Source organism: Dioscorea cayenensis, chromosome 15 (assembly GCF_009730915.1).
Source record: "Dioscorea cayenensis subsp. rotundata cultivar TDr96_F1 chromosome 15, TDr96_F1_v2_PseudoChromosome.rev07_lg8_w22 25.fasta, whole genome shotgun sequence".
In the NCBI taxonomy this organism is placed as follows: Eukaryota; Viridiplantae; Streptophyta; class Magnoliopsida; order Dioscoreales; family Dioscoreaceae; genus Dioscorea; species Dioscorea cayenensis.
In genome coordinates this window covers 22,900,042-22,923,361 of record NC_052485.1, presented here as the reverse complement: position 1 = coordinate 22,923,361, position 23,320 = coordinate 22,900,042, and the positions used below count along the sequence as shown (strand labels likewise).

The 23,320-nt window shown below is 35.7% G+C and overlaps 2 protein-coding genes across 2 annotated transcripts; both read right to left on the bottom strand.

Annotated features, from left to right (window-relative positions):
- Positions 1 to 4,217: 4,217 nt before the first annotated feature.
- LOC120278189 (mitochondrial metalloendopeptidase OMA1-like) lies at positions 4,218 to 6,792 on the bottom strand. The gene is made up of 3 exons (XM_039285122.1): positions 6,058 to 6,792; positions 5,826 to 5,965; positions 4,218 to 4,511 (listed from the first exon to the last, which is right to left on the bottom strand). Exons 1-3 carry the CDS (start codon positions 6,724 to 6,726, stop codon positions 4,346 to 4,348), a joined length of 975 nt encoding a protein of 324 aa, XP_039141056.1. The 5' UTR covers positions 6,727 to 6,792; the 3' UTR covers positions 4,218 to 4,345.
- Positions 6,793 to 8,783: 1,991 nt separating this feature from the next.
- Positions 8,784 to 23,171, bottom strand: LOC120278188 (rhomboid-like protein 14, mitochondrial). The gene is made up of 2 exons (XM_039285121.1): positions 22,815 to 23,171; positions 8,784 to 9,750 (listed from the first exon to the last, which is right to left on the bottom strand). Exons 1-2 carry the CDS (start codon positions 23,028 to 23,030, stop codon positions 8,965 to 8,967), a joined length of 1,002 nt encoding a protein of 333 aa, XP_039141055.1. The 5' UTR covers positions 23,031 to 23,171; the 3' UTR covers positions 8,784 to 8,964.
- Positions 23,172 to 23,320: the final 149 nt, after the last annotated feature.

The window sequence follows — 23,320 nt, the reverse complement described above, 5'->3', positions numbered from 1 at the left end:
TAATTTATAAATTTCGAAGGGCCGTATAGAAAATAGGTGCATTAAAAAAATTGTTGTTTTCCTCACCATAGCCTTTGAAAATGAAGAAAGTATCAATATCTAAATCACACTTACCCCACATATAAAATTTTACCTTGATTTTACTGATGAGGAAGATCTCTTCTAATTTGTAGTTTTTATAAGGTTATGCGTGTAAATTTTCCATTCAAAAACTTGAAGTTTTTTCCTTACTATAGCATTTGAAAATAATTAAAATCTCAATGGCGAAATTTACATGTAACCCCTTATAAAATATTTTTATTTATATTAGCATTTTTGTAATTTATACAATTCGAAGTCATATATAAAAAAGTTTGTTAAAAATCGTTCTTTTTCCACACCATAATCTTTGAAAACGGCGAAAATATTAATTTACAAATTACTCCTACGCCATATAAAATTTTTTACTTTAATTACGAAGATGAACAAAATTTCATATATTCTCTCTCCTTTTTTTTTATACATCATTATTTTTCATTTATTTTATTTATTTTCTTATTTACACCCTCTCACTCCTATTTGGAATAGGATAATGCCTCCCTTTTTTTATTCTACTCCTATTCGAAGTAGGAGAACATGGTCTATTATCATCATTCTTTTTATTTATCTCTTCTTTGTTTGATTTTAATTCAAAGTAGAAGACTAAGCTCCTAATGGGATTAGAAATAAAAATTTTCTATATAAACAATCTCAATCAAAAATTTACATGTAACCCCTTATAAAATGTTTCGTTTTTTAATAAGTTTTGTGTACCTTATACATTTGGATGGGCGTTAGATAGAGAATGTCCATTAGAAAGTTATTCTTTTTTTACAAACCATAGTATTTGAAAATGACACAAATATTAATTTATAAATTGCACTTACCCCATATAAAATTTTTATTTTGATTTCCCAGATGAGGAGGGTTGCTCGTAATTTATATTTTTTATAAGGTTGTATATGGAAAATTTTCATTTGAAAACTTGAAAATTTTCCCTTACTATAGCCTTTGAAAATCATCAAAATCTCAATCACAAATTTACAAGTAACCCCTCATAATTTTTTTATTTATATTAACATTTTCGTAATTTATAAATTTCAAAGGGCCGTATAGAAATTAGGTGCATTAAAAAAAATTGTTATTTTCCCTCACCATCGCCTTTGAAAATGACAAAAGTAACAATATCTAAATCACACTTATCCCACATATAAAATTTTACCTTGATTTTACTGATGAGGAAGATCTCTTCTAATTTGTAGTTTTTATAAGGTTATGCGTGTAAATTTTCCATTCAAAAACTTGAAGTTTTTTCCTTACTATATAGCCTTTCAAAATCATTAAAATCTCAATGGAAAATTTACATGTAACCCCTCATAAATATTTTTATTTATATTAGCATTTTTGTAATTTATACAATTCAAAGTCATGTATATAAAAAATTCATTAAAAAATCGTTCCTTTTTCCATACCATAATCTTTGAAAACGGCGAAAATAATATAAATTACTCCTACATCATATAAAATTTTTTTGCTTTAATTACCAAGGCAAACAAAATTTTTTGTAATTTATACTTTTTATAAGGTTACAAATAGAAAATTTCAACTCAAAAACTAGTAGATTCTTCCCTACTATAGCCTTTGAAAATCTTCAAAATCTCAATCACAAATTTGCATTTAACCCCCTATAAAATGTTTTTATTTATAATAAGGTATTTTTTTATTTATACATTTCCGAGGGTTGCGTACAAAAAATGTGCACTAAAAAATCGTTGTTTTTCGTCACCACGGTGTTTGAAAATTGTACAAATATCAATTTATAAATTACCCTTGCCCCACATAAAAAAAAATTATTTTTGATTTTCCATACGAGGAAGGTGTTTTGTAATTTATATATATATTTTTTCACAATGATACACATTTAAAATTTTCATTTCAAAACTTGATTATTTTCCCTTACTATAGCTTTTGAAAATTATCAAAAATTTACATGTAACCCTTATAAAATGTTTTGATTTTTAATAAGGTTTATGTACCTTATACATTTGGATGGGCGTTAGATAGAGAATGCCCATTAGAAAATTATTCTTTTTTTACTCACCATAGTCTTTGAAAATGACGCAAATATTGATTTATAAATTGCACTTACCCCATATAAAAATTTTATTTTGATTTCCCAGATGAGGAGTGTTACTTGTAATTTATATTTTTTATAAGGTTGTATGTGGAAAATTTTCATTTGAAAACTTGAAGATTTTCCCCTACTATAGCCTTTGAAAATCATCAAAATCTCAATCACAAATTTACAGGTAACCCCTCATAATTTTTTTTATTTATATTAACATTTTCATAATTTATTAATTTGGAAGGGCCGTATATAAAATAGGAGCATTAAAATCATTGTTTTCCCTCAACATAGCCTTTGAAAATGACGAAAGTATCAATATTTAAATCACACTTACCCCACATAAAAATTTTTACCTTGATTTTGCTGATAGGATGATCTCTTCTAATTTGTAGTTTTTATAAGGTTATGCGTAGAAATTTTCCATTCGAAAACTTGAAGTTTTTTCCTTACTATAGCCTTTGAAAATCATTAAAATCTCAATGAAAAATTTACATGTATACCATAATCTTTTAAAACGGCGAAAATATCAATTTATAAAGTACTCCTACGCCGTGTAAAATTTTTTACTTTAATTACCAAGACGAACAAAATTTCTTGTAATTTATATTTTTTATAAGGTTACAAATAGAAAATTTCAACTCAAAAACTAGTAGATTTTTCCTTACTATAGTTTTGAAAATCTTCAAAATCTCAATCACTAATTTGCATTTAACCCCCTATAAAAATGTTTTTATTTATAATAAGGTTTTTTTTATTTATACATTTCCAAGGGATGCGTACAAAAAATGTGCACTAAAAAATCGTTGTTTTTTGTCACAACAGTGTTTGAAAATTGCGCAAATATTAATTTATAAATTATGCTTGCCGCACATATTTTTTTAATTTTCCATATGAGGAAGGCGTTTTGTAATTTATATATATATATATATATATTTCACAATGATACACATTTAAAATTTTCATTTCAAAACTTGAGGATTTTCCTTTACTATATAGTCTTTGAAAATTATCAAAATCTCAATCAAAATTTTACTTGTAACCCTTATAAAATGTTTCGATTTTTAATAAGGTTTCTGTACCTTATACATTTGGGTGGTCGTTACATAGAGAATGTCCATTAGAAAATTATTCTTTTTTTACTCACCATAGTTTTTTAAAATGATGCAAATATTAATTTATAAATTGCACTTACCCCATATAAAAATTTTATTTTGATTTCCCAGATGAGGAGGGTTTCTTGTAATTTATATTTTTTATAAGGTTGTATGTGGAAAATTTTCATTTGAAAAACTTGAAGATTCTCATTACTATAGCCTTTGAAAATCATCAAAATCTCAATCACAAGTTTACAAGTAACCCCTCATAAGTTTTTTTATTTATATTAATATTTTCGTAATTTATAAATTTTGAAGGGATGTATCTAAAATGGGTGCATTAAAAGAATCGTTGTTTTTCCCTCACCATAGCTTTTGAAAATGACGAAAGTATCAATATCTAAATTACATTTACCCCACAAAAAAAAAATTATCTTGATTTTGCTGATGATGAAGATCTCTTCTAATTTGTAGTTTTTATAAGGTTATGTGTGTACATTTTCCATTCAAAAACTTGAAGATTTTTTCCTTATTATATAGCCTTTGAAAATCATTAAAATCTCAATGGAAAATTTACATGTAACCCCTCATAAAATATTTTTTTATTTATATTAGCATTTTTGTAATTTATACAATTCAAAGTCATGTATATAAAAAGTTCATTAGAAAATCATTCTTTTTCCATACCGTAATCTTTGAAAACGGCAAAAATATTAATTTCTACGTCATATAAAATTTTTTTACTTTAATCACCCAGATGAACAAATTTTTTTATAATTTATATTTTTTATAAGGTTACCAATAGAAAATTTCAATTCAAAAATTTTTATTAGCTATAGGATAAGGGGACGTCTATCCCCTTAGATGTGATTAATCTTAAGTACCGTGAGGAATCAACCCCAGCCCCCACCATGGCCTAATTGACAAGCCTCATGTAAAAGTTAAAATTTCAAATTTAACAAACTGGATGCAAGGTATTTCTGAAAATGGATTAAGTGATATAACTTAAAATCTTACAGCATAAAAACATGAAGATACTAAGGAAAAGTCGATTTACAACCAATTAATAAGGAAATCAGAAACAAACATGACTGGCAACCACATCTCAGTACATAGACAGAAATACTTCAATCTGTTCTCTTGAGGAATAGTGCCATAAAGTCTTCCGATTGATCCCTTTAAGTTTTTCATAAACTCTTGGTGCGACACTTAGGTCATATCCCGCATAAGCCATCAACAAGAGGCCAATATGATCTGCCTCCATTTCCATTCTAACAAACAAACAAACAAACAAATCAATTGTAAAAACTAAAAGAGGCTGAGTAAGATGCAACATAAAAACAAGGGAAACAGTCTTGTAACTGTGGAACTCAGCCAACCCCTAACCTGATTTGCATCATTTGAGGAACAAAAATGCTTCTGATGTTGACATGATTGTTCACCATTTACTCATGTTAGTCAATTACCTTCTCTTCTAGCTTAAACAGGATATATAATGGAGTACAATTGTGACTATGTAGATCAAAATGGAGAAAGTAGTACAAGACCACACAAAATTAATGCCATTAGCATGATGTTAACGTGACCACTTAAAACTCTTTCCAAATTACTTGTGGCCATTCCAAGTCATTTTGAATGCTCATTTCCTACACAATTAGAATTTTTTTTTTCATAGTGGATGTAGGAAGCATAATAATTGGGTTGAGATGCAAAAGGGAGAAATGAATAAAGTAGAATGAACCTACTTGAAATTAAACAAATGAAGATATTTCAACATGATAATCCATTGAACTGCAAACTAAGCCCACGTCCTCCTGACAATATTTGATACTATAATGCCCTTGTAAGAAACCTACTATGGGCACTTTGCTCAAACACCCCCAAGAGAATGAATGTCTTTATAGGCCAGAACAACGTTGCTAAAGGCCAATTCCATCAGTCCCTAGCAGAATTTTAGAACATTTCCTTGTCTGGCACAACAATGTCCTTCAAGTGCCTGATTGGGGGTATATTTTACAAGTATCATTGTTCTCAGCATGTCATGTCCCTAACCCATGGTGTGCCAGAAACATGAAATGTCAATTATTTTGCTCAAAAAAAAAAAAAAATCATGTCAACCTTTTTTCTCAAATTCAAAAAAGAAAAGTCATGTATATGTTAATTCAAGACAATCTACATCTCTTGTTACTAAGGAGTTTGATCATTTCCCTCATTGTATCACTCTGGATTTATTTATCATGATCCAATGAGAGCTATCTGCTATCACCAACTTAATTACTTAAGACTATATATCCAAATTACATACGAAGTTAACTTTAAATTTTTTCATGTAAGGTATGAATAAAAATAAAATTGGAATGCAGGGTTCAATTTCATCCGCATGCAACAAATTAAAAAATGTAATTTAGTTGATTAAACTATTAAATAGAATAGTCATTGTTACATATCATCCAAAGACATTATGAACTAGAAACACACAGTGCCACGCCAGGATCAAAACAAAAAGCAATTATAAGCCACAATGAAATGACCAAGTTAAATTGCCTGGATAAGGGTAAAATTACAGAGAAATTAAAGTGAAATACCTTTTGCAGAGGTCCTCTTTCCGATGAAGATACGCTAATTCTCCAGGATCCCGACAGAAATGTGAAGGCCTGAAATAAATATCCATCCACAAGTCTTTTGTAGCAATCTCCGCACCATGGCGAGCAACAACATGGGCAACCTCCAAGAAACAAATAAAAATAACTAGATAAACTCAAAGAATCATCTCAACTTCAATCAATAACAAGGAAGAACAAAAAAAAAAAAGGATACCTCATGCCCAAGCAAAGTGGCGATCTCGGCATCCGTCCTGAGATGATCAAGAACTCTGGTGGAAACCACAATCTTGCGACACGGAAGGCAAAAGGCATAGAAAGTCTTATCGCTCACCACAAGCACTTCCCATCTCTCAGCCTCCGCCGACTTCTTCCTAGTCTCCGGGGACCGCTCAAGAGCTTGGATCTCACAAGCGTACCTGAGATCGCCCCGCTGCCGCTTGTCATGGTGGAGACATGGTTGAATGGCTTCGATGATGTTCTCGGAGATGCGGCGGACGCGGATGGTGTCGGGATGGTTGGCGGGGAGGATCCTGCCCTCGAGGCCGTTCTTCAGCTTCTGAAACTCGATCTCGCTGATCTTTCGCTCAGCCAAAGGAGAGACGATGACCAAGCGGGAGTTATTACTGAAAGGGACGGTCTCAAAATAGAGGTAATAGATGATGCCTCCGCCGCCAACGATGACACCAATAAGAAGGGCGAGGGGTTGGAGGATGGTGCGCCATGACAAGGATGGATTGGGGATAGGTCCAGCGGTGGGGTTAGGGTTGGAGATGGATCTCGAGAAGAGAGGAGGAGGAAGAGGAAGATGGGGTCTGGGAGAAGAAAAGATCTTGGAGGGGATGGAGCGGCGGAGAAGGGGGAGTGACCTACGGAGGAAGTTCATTTCGTTTTTCGTTTGCGAAGCCGGGAGGAGGATTGGGCCGGTGAGGAGGAAGGGGCGGGAAAGGCACTTTTGGATTTTTTCCTTTTACTATAACCTTTGAAGATTGACAAAATCTCAATTGCAAGTTTACATGTAACCCCCCTAGAAATTTTTATTTTCATTCTCCTAGAGCTAAAGGGTTTTGAAATTTGTGGATTTTACTGGGTTAATTATGAAGTTGTTCAAATCTCAATAGAGATGGCAATTTGTACCCTATCCCGACGATGTATACCGTCGAGAGGGTTTCCTGAGTCTAAAGAGGGTAATGACATCTCTTCGACCGAGATGCGAGTTGTCAAGTCTGATGGATGACCCAGTTAGTCTTTTGCAGTAGACGGCTCGCAAGCGGGTATGCTCACCTACTCCTGCAGCTGCACTTGGGCATGCTCACTCTTACCTGATTGAAGAGTGCAGGGTGAAAATCCGCATCGCCGTGCCCTTACCCTCTCATATATATATATATATATATATATAATCTTTTTATTAAACTAAATATTTACTCACAATTTACTCAATATCTATTTTCATGGTGATTAATTTGAAAATAATATTTCAAATTTTCTCTTAATATATTATTTTAAAATTTATTTTATTTCTATATTTATATTTGATAATATTATCAAAATTGAATTTTAGATATATATTAAGAATCATAATTAAATTAAAAAATAAACAAATATAAAAAATAATTTTATAATAATAATTTCTATAAATTATAAGAACATCCTGAAAAATAAGATACTAATAAAAAATCAATTGATATAACTTATGAGAATTACTTGTAATGGTTTTTATATTCAAAATCTTACTAGATATTTATAAAATTTGAAGCTATATAAAATATAAATAGTATATATATGAAAAAAATTTTTAAACAAAACCAAGATGGTTAAACATGAACAAAAACAAAAAGGTAGAGTTCACATTTGAATCCCTAAATAGACGTCATTTTTATATGATTATATAATTTAAGATAAACAAATATATATCAAACTCATAATTTTTGAATTTATGGACATAGTGTTTAAAGATTGTAATATAATGTATAATTAATTAATTTTTATTATTATTTAAATTTAATTCGATAATTTGAACAATCGGATAAAGCGGGATGACTTGCAGGGTATCACGTACTCTAGGTAAGGGTAAGGGTATGATTTTTACTCGAAAGTCGACCGTGAAGTGCAGGGTATGAGGGTAGGGAGTTACAGGGTACAGGTAGGGGTTTTTGGCATACCCTACCCATATCCTACCCGATGTCATCCCTAAATCTCAATTACAAAATTACAATTACCCATATAAAACTTTTATTTTTATTCTCCTAAAGAAGAAGATTTTTTGTAATTTATGTTTTTTTTTTACAGGAAATATAAATAGAAAGTTTCCATTCAAAAATATTGAGATTTCTCTCTCGAGGGCCTTCGAAAATTCCCAAAATTTCAAGTAAAATTTACTCATGACCTCCTATAATATTTACTTATAATCTCTATGTGGTGTTCATGTCTTAATCAAGGCTGGTTTAAAACACAATTCATATAAAATAAGAATATAAGTAAATTAAGCTATTAATTCTTCGCTTGTACATACTTGTGACTTGCCCACATTCATAAAAAAAATAAATTAAAAAAAAAAAAAACTGAAAGCAAACCCCGCACCATGATCAACTGTTGAGTTGTGTTCTTTAATCCATACCCAGCATCGTTTGAGGTCCCATATCCACAGGCACCTGTGGCTGTATTCATGTAATTCATCACATATTCATGCGCATTGGTCATCAGCGCAAGCGAATGGTTAGCGGCTGGGAAGAACCACTCCCTCCGTAGAATGTAGTAGTAGTGGCTGATGTCCAGATAGCTGTTTGGTAACTAAACTCAGAAAAAAGCAAACATTATAAGCATCGGCAATGCACCTCCAAACGTCACCATGGATCTGTATTAACAACATTAATATTCAACACAGCTTCCTCGACAAAGTTAATAGCATATACATAAGTTAATTCATTTAGAGCCATTAATATCAATGAAAATTTATCTAACTTGGCCTTTATTTTACCATTCCTTCCTCTGGAAAATATTTTTGGGTTTTACAACGAAGCATTGGAGAAAGTTCAACAAATAACAAACCATTCTATATAATTGACTGACCCTTTGCATTATCTACGTTCATGTGTCTAAGAAGTCACAGTCTATGACATTCTATCTATCGATCAAATCTTTGTAGTCTGCGACGACGAAGCTCTTCCACTGATAAGTCACTGGTCCTGTTAGATTGTTGAAATCCTGATGAGAAGCCATAACCACCTCTTTCAGTGCTGCACATCTCGCACACATCAGTCAATACTGAATTGTCATATGTACATAAATTGCACCTCCACACCCCATGTAACCCTCTCTCAAACTGGCTCGTTCCAACTCTTCCCCTACCTAATACTCGCCCTTGCCGGAACCCGAATAAACCTCGCATAAACCTAAGAGGCCAGCTTACTATTCTGAAAACTTTCCAAAACAGAGCTGATAATGGATCAGAGCCTGAGTGAGCCCGTCTCCATTGAAGATACAGAAGACCAGCTAATATACCACCTAAATGACCAAGGAAAGACGCTCTTGGAACAAACATCTGGATGAGGATCAACTCAGCCCAAGCAGCATATCGTGCAGGAATTATAAGCCCGTGTACGTTAGTTGGGCTATCAGCCTGAGAATTTAGAACCATCTTCATTGCAAAGAGAACACCAGAGAAACCAACTGAGTAGTGGTTGTAGTAGGCATCCTCATAACCAAAGAAGATGAGTAAAGCTTTTGCTAATAGTAGGGTGATACCCTGGGAAATACCAACTAATGCCGTAACCATGGATGCAAACTCGATGCTGCCCATCGATGTCTCCAGCTGGATCCCCTTCCATAGGAGGGACATCATATTGCAAACCAGGTGTGAATCATCAATGTGGTAAAATGGCGACAAAAAGAATCGCTTGGCATCCCCATACTGTACAATAAAGAATGTAACATACAGCTCAGTAAAGAGTTACATGATGACTGGATGGGATTGCCCCCATATGAACATATACACTAAAATAAGAACAAACGACTATGTAGGAATATTTATCCCTTTGCAAGCATTCTGTTGATTCATAAGAAAAGAAGCAAAAAGAAATAGCACCTGGTCACATAAAATAGTTAATAATAGAATAGTTAATAATGATTACAAAAGGTTTTAGCTTCAGGTGAACAATCAACTTCGGCATTCACTTAGAGAGAGAGAGAGAGAGAGAGAGAGAGAGAGAGGACCAAGCCATGTAAAATTAGGGCTTTTAAAGCCAGCTATAATAATACAGAAGTGACTGTATAAAAGTACCCACCAAAACAAAATGTCTTTCATTTTATTGATCTGAAGCACAGTTTGTTACGGAGGACCAACAGATGACAAGAATTTCAATGTACAAGGCCTCGATGCGCATTAAAGCAAAATTTGGGTTCACATATTACCTGATTCAGCTAGATTTATGTGTCATAGGTTTAGTTGTATTAAAATATGTTAAACTGATGCAGATAACTATGATAAGATCAGAACGTAAGTATCTAAAAATCACGAAAGGATAAAAGAGAGTATTTCTATAGAACAAGGGTCGTCTATTTATAGGATTATCTTCAAGTTGAAGATCAAGGCAGCAGAAATTTTTATTAGGCTACTTCTATAAGGCATTAAAAATGCTTGACACTGAGTTTTTTTTATTCCTCAAATTTTGATGAAGAGCTAGTCATTTATCCATCGTAAAAAACGGATTGATTCTTGGAAAATTTATTATTGTTGGTGTTATGCTTGTATTCTTGATTCTCATTGTTTGATGAATTTGATTGTGCCCTAGGGTTTTCCTTGTTGAAAATATAAACTTCACTTCTTGAATTCCACAGAAACATTGAATTTGAATGGGAATTTGGCGGGTCGAATCTTAACCAAATTCAGTCATTCAAAAGCCAAATCATAGCTATGGTAGTCTAGTTTTTAATAAAATTTATTTTGAATCTTTTGGAGTTTCCTAGAGAAAGTTATGGCCAGTTTAAAAGCTGACAGGTCATAGTGCAGAAGATTTTTGAGTTTTTTCTCTTTGTAATTCTAACTTGACATGGTGTTTAATTATGAGTCTGGTAGACCTCCAATTATTTTGACTTACCCTAAAATAAGGAAAAAAAATGGGCAAACACGTGCCAGTCATCTCAACAGTACCAGTGTTGGATGCCAGAGAGACCATGCTTATCACGTGACAAGCTTGTTTTCGGGGAAAAGGGAAGACTTTTGTGTAAATGAAGCTTAGGAGAGGAAGGATTCTCATTATTTTGGACAGTAAAAACTTCTGATCTACTGGGAGTACTCCATCAAACTTGGCATCAGAGCCTTTTGATCCAATGGCATCGAACACGAGCGACGGCAAGGTGGAGGCCCTTGAGAAGGAGGTGGAGGAAAAGAAGACGGAGCTGCGATGGTTACCAGGGATGGAGAGATCGATGGAAAGTTTGTCCCCAAAGGTTAGCGCAAGTGTTATTGGCGTTGAATGAGACGCAAAAGTTTGTCCAAATGTTGTCACAAGCCAACCCAAAAGAAAAAGAGGTTCCTGAGGATGGTTCGAGCTCGATGGCAAAGGACAAACTGGCAACAGAGGCAAACCGATCGATGGGGCAAGTACAAAATATTAGGGAATTTGTGAGATGTAATGATCAGCATGGTTAATACGAGGGATGGCGTGGCGGACGGCATTTGGAGATGCCTATGTTCAAGGGTGAGAACCCTGAGGGTTGGCTGTTTCATGTGGAGCTCTACTTTGAGATGAATAGGTTGTTAGAGGCGAAAAGGTTGATGGCCGCGGGAGTAAGTTTTGAAGGTGAAGCACTTGCGTGGTTCCGTTGGACAGATGCAAGGTTTCCCTTTGGGGATTTGTCGAAATTGAAGCGACAATTGCTCAGACGCTTTGGGTCATCTCAAGCAGGGAGTTTGTGTGAGCATTTTTTAAATATCCAACATTGTGGGACAGTGGCCGAATATCAAAGAGACTTCGAGGTAATGTCGGCGACCATGGTGGAACTTCTGGATGAAATCCTAGAAAGCATGTTTGTTAAAGGATTGAAGCCGGAAATAAGAGCTGAAGTGAGGTTTTCGAAACCCATTGGGTTGGGCTCAACGATGGAAACAGCTCAATTGATAGAGGATAAAAATCAGGCCTTGCGGGCTATTAAGAACCCAACTACTAACAATGTGGTTCGACCCAACTTTTTCCGGGAATTCAAGCCTCTAATGGGCCAGACTTGAAGCCGAGAAACTGATCCAGAACCTACGAGAGCTGCGACTGGTGGATTCCGCACTCAGCCTCCCATTCGAAAATACCCACAAGAACACCAAGAACACCGTGACAAAGTAAAAGGAAGGCTTAATATGACTGAAGCTGAGATCCAAGCAAGACGTGCGAAAGGTCTATGTTTTTCATGTGACGAAAAATATATGAAAAATATAGACCTGATCATATTTGTAAGCAAGTATTGCAGATTATGCTTGTCCATGAAGATGAACAAGGAATAGAAAGCTCTCCTGGGGTACTCTAGTGGAACAAATGGAGAATGATGAAGAATTATTACCAGATGTGAAAGTAACAGAGACCATTGAGCTTTACCTTAATTCTATTTTGGGCTTGACCGTGCCAGGTACCATGAAGATGAAAGCGAGGTTGGGACACAAGGAGATATCGGTATTAGTAGACTGCGGGGCCACCCATAACTTCCTGTCCTCAGATATTATAGAATAGTTGCAGTTGCCAATAAAAGCAACCTCAAATTACGGGGTAGTGATGGGCACAAGCATGGCCGTGAAAGGAAAAGGGATTTGCAAAGGGTTTTAGAAATGCAAGGGCTTACAGTTATGGAAGATTTTCTTCCCCTCCTATTAGGAAGCACCGACGCCATACTTGGGATACAGTGGTTGGGCACCTTGGGCAACATGGAGGTTAATTGGAGTCAATTAACTATGAAGTTTAATATCAATGGCACATTGATGACCTTGAAAGGGGACCCAAGCTTATGTAAAACTGGGGTGTCATTGAAGATGATGGTGAAGGAGATATACCAGGAAGGGCATGGTGTGATAGTGGAAATGTGTCAAATGAGTTTGGGTGAAAGAGACGGTAGCAACATGGAAGATCCTTCGGAGCTCGTGCACACACTAATGGATAAAGATTCCCGAGGCGTTTGCGACAATCACCAAGCTGCCTCCTAGCCGGGATATTGACCACTTTATTCGCCTAGAACCAAAGACTGCGCCGATGAATGTAAGGCTTTTCCGATATCCTCACTTTCAGAAGAATGAGATTGAGTGGTTGGTACGAGAGCTGTGCGCAGTAGGAATCATTCAACCATCAACAAGTTCTTTCTCCGGCCTGATGCTACTTATGAAGAAGAAAAATGGAAGTTGGCGATTTTGTGTAGATTACCGAGCACTCAACAAGGTGACGATTCCGGACCGTTTTTCAATTCCAGAGATAGACGAATTGCTTGATGAGTTACATGGTGCAACAATGTTTTCAAAGCTGAACCTTAAATCAGGGTATCATCAGATACGAGTGAAGACCGAAGACGTCCTAAAAACCGCTTTCTAGACTCACGAGGGTCATTGTGAGTTCATTGTTATGCCTTTCGGCTTAACCAATGCACCAGCTACATTTCAGTCACTCATGAACAGGGTACTCCGACCATTTCTTCGGAAATTTATTTTAGTGTTTTTTGACGATATTTTGATGTATAGCAGGAATCCCATATCCAACATCTCGACCAAGTCTTATCTATTTTGGTTGGAAATCAATTGCACCTCGATGCAAAGAAGTGTGTTTTCAGCAAGAGAAGCATGGAATACTTAGGACATTAGGTCTCAGTGGAGGATGTGGCAGTTGACAAAGGAAAAGATAAAAGCCATGCTTGATTGGCCATCTCCAACCAATTTAAAGGAGTTACGAGGATTTTTAGGATTGACAGGCTATCATAGGCGGTTTGTTGCAAGATATGGGGCCATTTCTTGACCGCTTACTCGACAGCTCAAGAAAGACTCATTCTGTTGGAGCGCGGAAGCAGAGGAAGCATTTCAGAATCTAAAGAAAGCCATGACAACTGTTCTTGTGTTAGCGCTTCGGATTTTACTCAATTATTTGTGATAGAGACAGATGCCTCTAGTTTTGGAATTGGGGTTGTCTTGATGCAAAGGGGATGACCAATCGCCTACTTCAGTCAGGTTCTCTCAGTCCGCAATCAGCCTAAATCGGTGTATGAGCGCAAATTGATGGCCTTTGTTCTAGTTGTCCAAAAGTGGAGGCATTATATATTGAAGCGACATTTCAGCATCAACACTGATCAAAAGAGCCTGAAATTTCTATTAGAGCAAAGGATAATGCAGCCCGAGTACCAAAAATGGGTTGCCAAGCTTATTGGCTATAATTTTGAAATCAAGTTCAAGCATGGTAAAGAGAACAAAGTGACAGATGCACTATCGCGTATTCCCATTACTGAACTCACACAGTTTGGTGCCTTGATCCTTCCCAAGGTATTGGAGGTGAGCCGACTTAAGGAGGAAGTAGCAAATAACTCCAAGTTGGCAAGCATCAAGGAACAACTAGAGAATGGGTTTGTAGATTGGCCAGGCTATACTCTTAACCATGGTAATCTGTTGTACAAGGGGTGATTAGTTCTTCCAAAAGGGTCACAAATTATCCCAAATCTATTGCATGAGTATCACAACGGAGTTCTGGGTGGACACTAAGTTTTTCTGCGAACTTACAAGAGGTTGAATGGGGATATGCATTGGCAAGGAATGAAACAAAATGTGAAGCGGTTTGTGGCCGAATGCATGGTCTGTCAGCCGAATAAGTATCAAGCTATGTCACCGTCAGGCTTATTGCAGCCATTACCTATACCTCAACAAATTTGGGATGACATTCCCATGGATTTCATCGAAGGGCTACCTAAATCGGAGAGATATAACACTGTATTCCTAGTCGTGGATCGTTTGAGCAAATACACTCATTTTACACCGTTGAAACACCCATTCACAGCCAAAATGGTAGCTGGGATCTTTATTAAGAAAATAGTTCAACTACATGGTATACCAAGGTCGATTGTCTCAGATCGAGACAAGATATTCCTTAGTCACTTTTGGGAGGAATTGTTTCGCTTGTAGGCAACTCGATTAAGCGGGAGCACTGCTTATCATCTCCAAACGGATGGACAAACAGAGGTCGTTAATCGCTGTGTTGAGACCTATTTGCGTTGCTTCGCTAGGGACAAACCGCATCGATGGAGTAGGTGGTTGCATTGGGCTGAATTTTGGTATAACACCACATTCCACGCCACTACAAAAACAACCCCTTTTTCGAGCGGTGTATGGTTGGGATCTGCCTCCTTTGATCAGGATTGGTTCTCAAAGCACATGTTTAGCCAATATAGAACAACAATTGCAAGAGCGAGATTCGATTTTGGATGAACTTAAGCAACATTTGGCACGGGCACAATGCAAAATGAAGCATGAAACAAACAGGCACCGCCGTGACATGCATTTTGAAGTTGGAGACATGGTTTTTCTAAGTTATGCCCTTACAAGCTTCGATCCCTGGCTAAGAGGCTGAATGAAAAGTTATCTCCTCGATTCTTTGGACCATACAAGGTGGTCGACTGCATTGCTCCGATGGGATATAAACTGGCACTTCTTCCCTCCACAGCCATTCACCCAGATTTTCACATTTCACAACTCAAATGAGCTTTGGGGAATCATGAATAGGAACAGCCTTTACCACCTCAACTGGGGTCTGATTTAGAATGGATGGTGGAACCATAAAAAGTACTTGACCTTGAAAGTCATCCATAGACATGGTGAAGCAATTTCCCACCCTTCACCTTGTGGACAAGGTGATTGTTGAAGGGGAAGGTAATGGTGGACCTCCAATTATTTTGACTTACTCTATAAGAAGAAAAATAATGGGCAAACATACGCCAGTCATCTCAACAGTACCAGTGTTGGATGCAAGTAAGGCAGGGAGACTATGCTTATCACGTGGCAAGCTTGTTTTTGGGGAAGAAAGAAGACTTTTGTGTAAATCAAGATTGGGAGTGGAAGGATTCTCATCTTTTTTGACACTAAAACTTCTGATCTACTAGGAGTACTCCATCAGAGTCTATCTCCATAAATCCAGCATTGTCCACCTTCATTTTGTAAGAATAGAAAAAGTATCAAATAAAAGTAATTAAAAAAATTCTCTTCCTAAATTTTACTTGTGTGAGCGTGAACAAACTACTTGAGAGCCCACTATAGCTTTCAACATAGTGGTATCAGAGCTATCACATCAAAGGCAACTTCTATGTCTTCCCAATATCCACAACTCAAAAAAATTTAACAATGAAAATTGAGCACTTATGAAGGTGATTCTCAACTCACAAGAAATATGGGATATGGTCGATAAAGGCTAGGTGGAGACAACAAAAGTTACAAAACCACATCAAAGAAGACACAGGAGACTCTTTGTAATTCAAAAATGAAAGCTGATAAAGTTAGCGCCTTCAAACTCTCAGGGTTGAGTTTGAGACACTCATGACAAAGAAAGGAGAATCCATTTCGGATAACATCACAAAAGTTTCAGCAATGATGAATTAAATGAAAAGGCTTTGTGAAGCTATATAAGATGAGCAAGTTGTTGAGAAGATTTTGCAATCTCACAACTCAAAATTCAATTGTGTTGTGGTGGCTATTGAATAATCTAAAGATGTAAGCACCATGAGTATTGATGAGCTTTGTGGATCATTACAATCTCATGAAGAAAGGATGAACCATGGAAAGAAAACTATAGCCGAAGAAGCTTTGTTCTCGAAGCTATCTTTTAAGTCTAAGATTACATTGAAGAAGTAGGAAGCAAGTAATCTATTAGTGCAAGAGGACGTAGCCGTGGATGAGGGCATGGAACCAAAGAAGAGGAAAAATGTGAGCAAAATTTCTCAATAAATTTCAGAATTCTCCATGTGAACAAGGAGCAACAAGAACATGAGGAAAAGGAAGAAGCAATCTAACATAAGAAGAATTGAAAATCCCCAAGTTCAATGCTATACTTATGGAAAACATAGCCATTATTCTTGGAAATGTTTTTTCAAGAATGAAGGAAAGGCAAAACTAGCAGAAGTTGATGAAGGCGTGGGGAGCCAACTTTGTTACTTTTAGCAAAAGATGAGCCAAAAAGAGGAAACAACACATGGTATCTTGATAATGGAACCAGCAATCACATAATAGGAGATGGGAGCAAATTTGAGGAGCTTTAGGCCAATGTGTCCATTTTGGTGATGATACAAAAGTGGACATCAAAGGCAAAGGAACAATATTATTTAAAACAAAAATAATGGCCATATACTTCTCTTTAATGCCTACTTTATTCCAAAGATTAAAAGTAGTATCTTGAGCATTAAACAATTTTTTTAAAATGGATGTAAAACTCATGTAGAGGGTAAAATTCCTTAGTGTTTAAAAAAGCGTTTGAGGCATACGTCTTGAGGTGCGCCTCAAGGCGAAAAGGAAGAAATTTACCTCAAGGCAAACGACTTCCTTTTAATATAAAAAACTTACTCTTCATTTACATGAGGCAGCTGCAAGAGGCATGCGCCTTATCCATTGCCCACTTTTATTGAACTAGCAGCCATGGTTTTTAAAATCGTGTGAGGCGTGCGCCTTGAGGCGCGCCTCAAGGCGAGGCGCAAGGGCAAAGCCTCAAGGCGCACGCTTATGAGAATGGAATTGAGGCTTAAGCCTCACAGAAAAAAGCGCACGCACTGAGGCGCACCGCCTCAGTGCGTGTGAGGCTTAAGCCTCAAAAATCCAAATTTTGTAATATCATTATAAAGCAAATAAAAATATTTATATGTATATACTTTCATTAATAAAATCTTATACATGTAAAATTCAATAAAAAAACTCATCGACACCTATCAACACCTATGGTTTTGCATGTAATACGTACCAATTTAATTTTTTAATCTAAAGATTATGTAAAAATGACAAAAATTATCAAGATAAACTACAAATAAAATAAGATGAGTTGCAAATAAGATTAGTTACAAATAAGATAAGATGAGTTACAAATAAAATAAGTTATAATTTTATTAATTTTTGAAAAAAAATATATTTATTTTATAGATAAAAATAATATATTTTTATCAGATAAGATAAGTTTGAAAAATATTTATTTTATAAATAAAAATAATATATTTTAATAAGTTTCAAAAAATTATTTATTTTATAAATAAAAATAACATATTTGTTACTTTGTATTTGGTAGACAATATTGTTGTTTTTTCCAAAAAAAATTGAGGCTTACGCCTCAAAACGCCTCGAGGCTTACGCCTCGCCTCACGGTTGAGAAGCGCCTCGAAGCCCGCCTTGGGTTTTTAAAAACCTTGCTAGCAGCACCAACCACGTGTTTAAAAGGTTTTTGGGAAAGCTCCTACCCGCTTTTATTAGTTGGTCGCTTAAATTTTTTACTAATGGTCTTGATTTTTCGCAACTTGGTATATATATTTTTAAAGAAAACTTTTTTAATTTAAGTTGAGGCTTACGCCTCGGTCCACCTTGAGGCTTACACCTCACCTCACAAAAGCAAAACGCCTCAGGTACGTCTTTCACCTTTTTAAACATTGACTCCTTAACTTCGAAATCATGATGATAATCTCATCTCCAAAGTAGCTATGACTAGAAACAAGGTGTTCTTGTTAAACTAGCAAAATACTAAAACTACGTGTTTGAAGGCATCCGCTAATGATCCTTCATGGATATGGCACATGAGATTTGAGCACCTAACTTTTAAAGGCCTTTCAGCTTTAGGAGACAAGAAAATGGTGGAAGGCATACCACATATCGATCACCCTAAACAACTATGTGAGGCTTGTCTACTTGGCAAGCATTTAAGGAAGAGCTTCCCAAAGAAATCTATTTTAAGAATCACCAAACCACTCCAATTGGTTTATATAAATGTCTGCGGTCCCATCAATCCTTCATCACTTGGTAAAAGCTCTTGTTTCATTCTATTTATTGATGATTATAGCAAAAAAACATGGATGTATTTCCTAAAATACAAGTCCGAAGCTTTTGATGCATTTAGAAAGTTTAAAACTTTGGTTGAGAAAAAAAATGGCCTTGAGATCAAAGCCTTAAGAACTGATAGGGGAGGAAAATTTACTTCTAATGAGTTTAACAATTTTTGGTGAGTTGCATGGAATCCATCATCCTTTGACAGTACCTAGATCTTCCTAACAAAATGAAGTCGCCAAGTAAAAGAATCGACCAAACCTCAATATAATGAGAACCATGTTGAAAAGCATGAACATGCCTAAGAATTTGTGGGCTAAAACAATTGCATGTATGATTTATCTCTCAAACCGCAGTTCAACAAAGAAGCTTGAAGGATGTCATGCCTCAAGAAGCATGAAATAGATGGAAGCCTTGTGTATCACACTTAAAAGTTTTTGGCCTTATTGCTTATGTGCATGTTTGAGAGTAAGATCTAAGCTTGATGATTGAAGTAAGAAGTTTGTCTTCATTGGCTATGATGAGAACTCGAAAGGCTACAAATTGTTTGATCCAAGCAATTCAAAGATTGTAATTAGGAGAGATGTCGAATTCGATGAAGCAACATGGGATTGGAGCACTTAACTGGAAGAATCTTACTATTTTCTTCCATATTTTGAAAAAGAAGAGGAGATTGTCCAAAGAAGAAACAATCCCACTTCACCATCTTCATCAGCTCCATTTTATCAAGCATCATCATCCACATCTTCACCAGAAAGTGTTGCAACTCAAGGATATCGCAACCTTGATGAAATCTATGGAAAACACTAATTTAATGTGTTTATTTGCAGATGTTCATCCTTTTAACTTTTAAAAAAGCTAGTAAAGATAAGAGGTGGATTCAAGCCATGGATGAAGAAATTCAAGCCATTAAAAGGAATGACACTTGGTGTTGTTGCTCTTCCAAGTGATCATCAGGCTATTGGAGTCAAATGGATGTCCAAAATTAAGAAGAATGCCGAAAGTGAAATGGAAAGATACAAGGTGGGGCTTGCCATCAAAGGGTGCAAGCAAAAGCAAAGGGTTGACTAAGAATTAGTATTTGCTCCCATTGCTCGCTTGGAAACCATTCATTTGTTGATTTCTCTTGCAGCACAAAATCACTTGAGAATTCATCAATTGGATGTCAAGTCGACCTTCCTCAATGGCTATCTTGAAGAGAAAGTTTATGTAGAGTAACCACCTAGGTATGTAATCACAAGCCAAGAAAATAAAGTACTAAAGTTGAAGAAGGCATTGTATAGGCTTAAAAAAACACCCAAGAGCATGGAATAGCTGAATTGACAAGTATTTCCAAGAGAATATTTTTCTAGATGTTTATATGATAATTCTTTTAATGTTAAAAAGGATGAAGATGGTTTGTTATTTACTTGCATCTACATGAATGATCTTATCTTCACCGCAATATCTCAAAGATGTATGAAGATTTCAAAATAACTCGAGAATTTGAATATGGGGTTGATGTCCTAATACTAGGCCGATGTCCTAATACTAGGCCATTGAAGTGAAACAATTAGAGGATAGCATTTTTATCACTCAAGAAGGCTATGCAAAAGAGGTGTTAAAGAAATTCAATATGTTTGAATGCAAGCATGTTAATACTCTGATGGAATGTGGAACAAAGCTCTCTAAGTTGGATGGGCAAGAAAATGTAGATCCAACTTTATTCATAAATCTTATTCGAAGCTTAAGATACTTGTCTTGCACAAGGCCGGATATCTCATTTGCAGTGGAACTCGTCAATTGTTTTATGGAGAAACCTTCTAACGTTCACATGAAGACAACAAAGAGAATTCTTTGTTACATCAAGGGAACACTCGATTATGGTATGTTTTTTTCATCTCCCAAAGAATTTAATTTGATGATATATTGGAATAGTGATTTTGCCAGAGATATTGATGACCAGAAAAGCACTACCAGCTTTGTGTTCTTCTTGGGAAATAATGTTATTGCTTGGTATTAAAAAAAACAACCTATAATCACATTGTCTACTTCAGTGTTATCAAGGACGCAAGGTGAACTCTAGGTGCTATGACCCTTATATCTCTTGAAGCTTGAGGCGCGAGGCGCAAAAGAAGCGTTAGCACGAGTGAAGTAAGACGCATATAAATAAATAAATAAATAAATAAAATTATATAAGAGGTAATATATTATATATTGTGGTATGAATTAAAAATCTAAAGTAAATATATAGAAACAAAATTTGCTTTAAGATTAAATGTACAATTAGTTCTAAAATCTAAGTTGTTGGAAATAGTTGATTTTTAAATGCTAACACATTTCCAATGATTAAAACTTTAATCAAGACCTTAAAAGCCTAATTAAATAGGGGTAATTGACTAGTATCTTTATTTAAAAATTTACTATTTTCTAAAACAACAAGCCTTTTTTTACATTACCCAAAATTAATCTAAAAAAAAAAAACAGCTCATAGTCAATTTCAATTGGACGAGTCTTTTAGCACTTTTCAAGGAGCAAAAGGCGCCTAAAGCGCAAAAAAACACGCGCCTCATCCAGACAAGTTTAAGGCATATATCATGAAAAACACTGAGCCTTAGCACCTAGACACGCACTTTGACACCCCGGTCTACTTGTGAATCGGAGTATGTTTTGGCCACTTCTAGTGCATGTCATGCTATTTGGCTAAGAAGTTTATTGAAGGAGCTTTATTTAAAGCAACTAAAAGCAACAAAAATACTGATTGATAACAAATCCACTCAAGCATTGGCAAGGAATCCGGTGTTTCACAAAAGAAGCAAACATATTAATACAAGGTTTCATTTTATTCAGGAAAAATTGATTTAGGATCTATGAAATCTCTTGATCAAATTGTTGATATTTTTACTAAGCCCTTCAAGTATGATGTTTTTCAGAAATTGAGAATGATGCTTGGAGTTGTGAAGAAATCAAGTTTACAGAGAGGGTGTTAGAAGTATAAACTTGACTTCTTGAATTCTCAGAAACATTTGAATTTGAATGAGAATTTGAAGTGACAAATCTTAACCAAATTTGGTCATTCAAAACCCAAATTAAGCTATGGGAGTCTAGTTTATGATGAAATTTATTTTGAATCTTTTGGAGTTTCCTAGAGAAAGTTATGGCCAGTTTAATGATGACAGGTCATAATGCAGTTTTCTATAAAATTTTTGAGTATTTTTTGTCTCTTCATATTTCTAACTTGAAGTGGTTTTAATTATCAGTCTAGGTTAGCATTGTACTCTTTCATTTCGTAACAGAAGGAAAAGAGAGAGTATGAAATAAAAGTTATGAAAAATTCCACCTCCTAAACTATGTTCCTCTTCCTAAACTTTATTTGTGTTAGTGTGAACAAACTACTTGGTGGGCTCTCACCATAGATTTCAACATTTCTTATTTGGGTTTCCCATAGGCTTCAACTCAGCGTTACCCAAGTAGCAGATCTCACACTTGAACTTAATAAAAACTGAACGTACACATATGTATCCGTAGACACACGAATCATATTGTTTCTAGAAAAGTGGAGAACACTGGGCAGGGAAGATGAATATCCCTCTCTCTCCAGCAATAACAAATGTCCCATTGGGCAGGAAAGAACACCGGTTTGCTTCCAAAACAGCCAACACAATCTCTTTTCATTTCTGATTTTACTAACCAAGTCTTAATTTACATACCATCAATCATCAATCAATGTCTTCTTAAAAAATTCAAATTTGTGGTAGATTTTTTTTTCTTCTAATTTTCAAATATTTTGTTTGATACTTCAGTTGTAAAACTAGCAAGGCAATCACATGTATAATTACTAACAATTACTAATTACCCACCAAATAATAAGCTATTCCTTCAACATTAAATTATAGATCAAGCAAGCAGGCATAAATTTCAGGGACAGGGTTACAAACTGATAATGAGTATTAGCACACGAAAAACCCTAAACCCTAGAGACATACCTTAAGGATGAGATGGGGGTTGAAGAAGACACGATCTATGGTGGGGAGGGTATGGTGAAGAGCCCCAGGCCGGAGGTAGACGAGCGTATTGGCGAGCAACAAGCCCGCGGTCACGGGCGGCTTCCAAACTGCGCGCCGGTACTCGTAGGCTACGTGTAGCGCCAGCAGCGGCAGCATCCTCATCGACACCCTCCTCCGGCGCCGACCGAACTCCATCTGTTAGATGTTTCCCCCCTTTGATGAGAACGTGGGGGGAAGGGCTCTTTCTCGCTAGTTTTATTCGTTGCTCGTGGGCTCGGACCTTTGTATTTATGGATAACTTGGCCCGCAAGCAAGGGAATCCGAATCGAATCAGAAGAAGACTCCAGAGCATTCATGGGGTCCGGGTCCGAACGAGGAAACTCATGCATCATACTTAACGGGTTACTTATGATTAGTTTGATAACAATAAAACTTTAGACAATGCGCCACGTGGATATATTTGTGGATTAACAAATAATAAAAAA

What these genes read in the sequence shown, in the direction of transcription:
- LOC120278189 (XM_039285122.1), bottom strand. Translation starts at nt 6,726, where the DNA reads ATGAACTTCCTCCGTAGGTCACTCCCCCTTCTCCGCCGCTCCATCCCC. An exon ending in CCACTTTGCTTGGGCATGAG is followed by an intron (nt 5,966 to 6,057) that starts GTATCCTTTTTT and finishes TGTTTCTTGGAG; the next exon opens with GTTGCCCATGTTGTTGCTCG. An exon ending in AAAGAGGACCTCTGCAAAAG is followed by an intron (nt 4,512 to 5,825) that starts GTATTTCACTTT and finishes TTTGTTTGTTAG; the next exon opens with AATGGAAATGGAGGCAGATC.
- LOC120278188 (XM_039285121.1), bottom strand. Translation starts at nt 23,030, where the DNA reads ATGGAGTTCGGTCGGCGCCGGAGGAGGGTGTCGATGAGGATGCTGCCG. An exon ending in ACCCCCATCTCATCCTTAAG is followed by an intron (nt 9,751 to 22,814) that starts GTATGTCTCTAG and finishes TTTATTGTACAG; the next exon opens with TATGGGGATGCCAAGCGATT.